The 5,470-nt window shown below is 39.4% G+C and overlaps 1 protein-coding gene across 5 annotated transcripts in view; it reads right to left on the bottom strand.

Moving 5' to 3' along the window:
- Nucleotides 1–5,470, bottom strand: part of GPR155 (G protein-coupled receptor 155) — a 41,331-nt gene that overhangs the window by 4,720 nt on the left and 31,141 nt on the right. For all 5 annotated transcript variants that reach the window (XM_017538250.2, XM_017538246.2, XM_017538249.2 and 2 more), the window contains 3 exons: nucleotides 3,327–3,463; nucleotides 2,129–2,224; nucleotides 1,018–1,082 (listed from right to left, as the gene is read on the bottom strand). In XM_017538250.2, coding sequence (XP_017393739.1) covers nucleotides 1,018–1,082; nucleotides 2,129–2,224; nucleotides 3,327–3,463 — 298 coding nt within the window. The remainder of the gene's footprint in view (nucleotides 1–1,017; nucleotides 1,083–2,128; nucleotides 2,225–3,326; nucleotides 3,464–5,470) is intronic.

The raw sequence follows: 5,470 nt of genomic DNA on the forward strand, positions 1-5,470 counted from the left end.
TTTTCATAGAGCTGGTAGGATACGTTTCTTTAGCACTTTCGGTTTCTACAAATTTTGACTTTGAAAACACATGAAGTACAAAGATTTGTCCCCACCTCTTCCTCCTACCCCCATGTTGGAGTATTACTATTTGTTATTTTTCATAAAAAAAAATCCCTGATCTTAATTCAAAGAAACCCTTCACTAAGCTGATAAAAAACCAACAATTTAGAAAGAAAACTTGAGTTTCCTGTAAGTTGTCAATTTGATTAAAAGAGAAATTGTGTTGTCAAAGGAGAAAGACAATCAAATACAGACCATGGGGGCACACCACCTACTCCTTCCATTTCCAAAGACATTTTCAAGTGTCATTTAACTTTATGTAGTTAATGGCATAGATAGAAATCAATGTCCTTCAATTCTTGTTAAAGTACAAATTACAATGCTGGATTTATAATAGTTCCTGCAATTTTTTTTTGCAATTGTTTATACCCTTTGTGTGGCATTTAGCGGTGTCCTAGCAGTTAATAAAGGTTTAAAAACATCAGTATCTTTCTGTGTGTGTGTGTGTGTGTGTGTGTGTGTGTGTGTGTGTGTGTGTGTGTGTGAGAGAGAGAGAGAGAGAGAGAGAGAGAGAGGGAGAGAGAGAGTACATGCACGTGCGCACATGAGAGAGAGAGAGACAGGGTCTTGCTCTGTCACCCAGGCTGGAGTGCAGTGGCACAATCTCAGCCCACTGCAACCTCTGCCTCCCAGGTTCAAGCCATCCTCCTGCCTCAACCTCCTGAGTAGCTGGGACTACAGAAGCATGCCGCCACACCTGGCTAATTTTTGTACTATTTTTTTTGTAAAGACAAGGTTTCACCATGTTCCCCAGGCTGGTCTCAGACTCCTGAGTTAAAGCAATCTGCCCATCTTGGCCTTCCAAAGTACTGGGATTACAGGCAGCCACCAGGCCTGGCCCCATTATAAGTATCTTAATAGAATGGCTTTGTCATCACATTTACAGATACAGATTTATTTCAAAACCTAATTTACCTTCTTTTGAAAGGTAGGATGATTAAATGTTTATCTAATCCAAAGATTCCAAAGGAAATAAATCCCTAGGGAAGAAAACAAAGTTATTTTTTTCTGAATTCAACAATAACACTTTAAAACAGAGAAATTTAGGAATCACAAAATTTAGTGATGGAGGAGGCAAACTTACAGTGACAAGAGCAATGTTTTAAAATACAAACATAAAGCAGACCCTTCGAAGGCAGATATGATCCTTTGCTGCCTTTCCCAGTCATTCTATCCTACTTATGATGAGTGATACAACCCGGGGCTGAGCAGCCACATTTACACACATGATAGTAAAATGAAAACATTTAAGGGTACATATGTCTTTGTTTCTCCTTTATCAAAAGAAAACATTTCCCACTGTGCTTAAGTATTTATTTTTCCATGAAATGTCATAAATTATAATTAACAAGTGTTACAGTATCTAATAATAATACAGTAATTGAACAGAATTTATGTAAGGTGAAACTGGCTAGTGGTTAGGGGAAGAGTTTAAAGGATGTTGACAACGTGACTTTTTTCTCACTCCGTCGTCCGGGCTGCAGTGCAGTGGCACGAACTCGGCTCACTGCAACCTCTACCTCCTGGCTTGAAGAGATTCTCATTCCTTAGCCTCTGCAGTAGTTGGGATTACAGGCATGCACTACCACGTCTGGCTTTTTTTTTTTTTCTTTTTGTATTTATTGTAAGATGGGGTTTCACCGTGTTGGCTAGGCTGGTCTTGAACTCCTGGCCTCAAGTGACCTGCCCACCTTGGCCTCCCAAAGTGCTGGAATTACAGGTGTGAGCCAAGGAGCCCAGCCCCGATGTGACTTATTAAGATCACACCAAAGTTACTACCTGGTATTTTTCTGGTGGAAGCGCTCAGTGTACATTCTGATGACTTTAAGCAATATAATAGTTCTTCTCTACTAGAAGACAGGCAGCAGCTGTCAGCTGTCATGCATACCAGCAGCTGGCAAACAAACCAAACCCTTTTATGTGAAAGAAAACAACATTCTCATCCACTCCCCACTTCCCCCCACCTCCCACCAATCAACCTATCCAGGAAAACAAAAACCCCTCAAAGTTCTCCGTAAATAAATACCTGGCCAAAGTTAAACACAGCACAGAAAAACTGTAACTCAACATAAAGTCTTCCAGGCTCTTGGTTGAATAGCCACCATAAACAACTGGAAAGATTCTGTAATGGAAGGAGAAAAGAGTATTTTAAAAATGAAGCAAGCTAATAATTCCTCTCCATCCACAGCATAGTACAATAACTTACCTACTTAATAATTACAGGGAAAAAGACTAGAGGGAAAAACACTGAGAGAATACAGAGGCTTTGTCTTTTCAACGAGAAGTTTCAACCGCTCCTCCTGACAGATGTCATTCAAACAGTATCTATTCTGATCAGATTGAAGTAAGAAGACATGAGCCATAATACAGAAGCTTACATAATGTATCAAGATTGCCGACTAGCCTAAGACAGGCCGATTTTAAATTTAGTTCTACACAATGAAAACAATTACATCACTAAGCAATTCCCGGCAGCATTTCTTATTTTTGATTTTTGTTCTTAAACAGCACGTAAAGTGGTGGTGGCTGATAATCACACTATCTCATGAGCATCTCAGTGTGCAAAGGGTTCCTTCATAGGTTATCTGGTCCCTCTCCCACCTCTGGACAAGTTATACTTGAACCATCTCAAAGAATAATATAACAACTGGTAATTCACAAATAGGACATTTAGTAACCAAAGAAATGCATGTAGTCTAAAAATAAAGTACTGTATTTTATTTTTCTCTATTTTGTAAGCAACTATTGTATGAAGCAGTTATGTTATTTTGGTAAGGGAAAAATATTTTTTAAAGCTTATCCAATGAATATGTTCTAAGAGGTTTTTTGGTTTTCTTTTTTCTTTCTGGCGGGCTCTGAGGTTTCATTTTTCTGAGAGATTAATGTAGGCATTTATCCATTTTGGTCAGGTATATTAGGAACAAGAGGCCATGTGTACATTATTGAAATACCTGCTTTTACCAAATTCTAGGTTCAGAGCATAGAATGAATAAATGATTCTAAGCAGAATAAGCTATTGGAGCACTTAGGCCTCAGAAATGTAATGTGAATGATTCATCTCTTCCCCTCACACCCCCAAAGATTTAACTCAAGATTTGAATTCAGGTGACCTAGCTATCACACTTCTGGAAAGCAGCAACTAAGATTTTCCCAGATGCCTGAATAAAACCTTTCCCAAAAATGTAGAGAAATGGCCCCAAAACAAAACCAGAAAAAACAATTACAGCAAACAGGCCAATGATGAGAAGTAAACACAGCAACACATGTCGGGTCAGTTGCTGGTCTCCACTTTGTAGATACTGTTCTTCTTCCTGAGCTAATATGCAGCTCTGGGAGTTACAGCGACTCACACAAAGATCGTCTATAAAACAGTAAGCACAACAATTTGTAATCAGAGCTTTTTATCTAAATGCATTTTAAATGTGTAATGACTTCCTGAGAGAAACAACAGAAAAGCACATTCAGCTAAGAATCAGTATAATATTTTAGATGAAATTGGAGGAAAGCTCCTTCATGTTGTTTTAGAAGAATTCTAGTTGAAGTGTTTTTATCTCAAAAAACGTAAGTAGAACGCAATAGTTCTTTTTTTACACTATTCAACAATGTTATATATATAATTATCTAATATAAGTTATATAATTTGGCCTTTAAAAATCACACATAATTTGGCCATGTGTGGTGGCTCATGCCTGTAATCCCAGCCCTTTGGGAGGCTAAGGTGGGCAGATCACCTGAGGTCAGTAGTCCAAGACCAGCCTGGCCAACATGGTGAAACCTTGTCACAACTAAAAATACAAAAAACAAAACAAATAACTCCATTTAAAAATGGGCAAAAGACATGAACAGACACTTCTCAAAGAAGACATACAAGTGGCCAACAAACATTAAAAAAAAGCTCCACATTGCTAATCATCAGAGAAATGCAAATCAAAACCACAATGAAATATCAACTCATACTAGTCAGAAGGGCTGTTATTAAAAAGTCAAGAAACAACAGATGCTGGTGTGGTTGCAGAGAAAAGGGAATGCTTATATACACCATTGATGGGAATGTAAATTAGTTCAGTCACTGTGGAAAGCAGTTTGGAGATTTCTCAAAGAACAGCAATCCCATTACTGGGTACACATCCAAAAGAAAACAAATCGTTCTACCAAGGCACATGCAATTGCATGTTCATCACAGCACTACTCACAATAGCAAAGACATTGAATCAAACTAGGTTTGAATCAATGGTGGACTACATAAAGAAAATGTGATACATATATACCATGGAATACTATGTAGCCATAAAAAGGAGATAGGCCAAGCACAGTAGCTCATGCCTATAGTCCCAGCACTTTGGGAGGCCAAGGCAGGCAGATCACTTGAGCTCAGGAGTTCGAGACCAGCCCAGGCAATATGGCAAAACCCTGTCTCTAAAAAACAACACAAAACAAAACAAAAATTAGCCAGGCATGAATAATAGTACATGCCTGTGGTCCTGGCTACTTGGTAGGCTGAGGTGGGATGATGGCTTCAGCTCAGAAGGCAAAGGTTGCAGTGAGCTGCTCACTCCAGCCTGGGTGGCAGAGCCAGACCCTGTCTCAAAAAAATAAAAGAATAATGTCCTCTGCAGCAACACGGATGCATCCAGAGGCCCTAATCCTAAGTGAATTCACATAAGAACAGAAAACCAAGTACTGCATGTGCTCACTTATAAGTGGGAGCTAAACATCAGATACTCATGGACTTAAAGATGGTAACGATGGAAACTGGGGACTACAAGAGGTGGGAGGGTAGGAGGGAGGGGGCAAGGGCCAAAAAACTACTGGCTACTATGCTTTGAGGTGATGGGATCATTTATTTGTACTCCAAACCTCAGCATGACACAATATACTCAGGTAGCATACCTGCACATGTCCCCACTGAATCCAAAAGTAAAAGTTGAAAAAAATTTGCCTTCAAAAAGACCTTTGAGGAACCACAAAAGTATTTATATGCCATGTTTTGTTCACATCTGGAACCAAACACAACTCACAGGCATGACTCTTTTCTGGCCAAAAATAGAGGTGAGGTACTTTTCACAGGAAGTCTTTGTTTTTCTACCTCAGCTCCACTCTATCTACAGGAGCAAAAGCAAAGAAAAATATTTTTTACAAAATAGATGTCTACTCCAACATACGGTCTTATACAAGTCAATGATTAAAAACCACAATTCTGGCTGGGCATGGTGGCTCATGCCTGTAATTCCAGCACTTTGGGAGGCCAAGGAGGGCAGATCGTGAGGTCAGGAGTTTGAGACCAGCCTGGCCAACATAATGAAACCCCATCTCTACTAAAAATACAAAAATTAGCCAGTCATGGTGGCACATGCCTGTAGTCGCAGCT

This window comes from Cebus imitator, unplaced genomic scaffold (genome assembly GCF_001604975.1).
Source record: "Cebus imitator isolate Cc_AM_T3 unplaced genomic scaffold, Cebus_imitator-1.0 Scaffold110, whole genome shotgun sequence".
NCBI lineage: Eukaryota > Metazoa > Chordata > Mammalia > Primates > Cebidae > Cebus > Cebus imitator.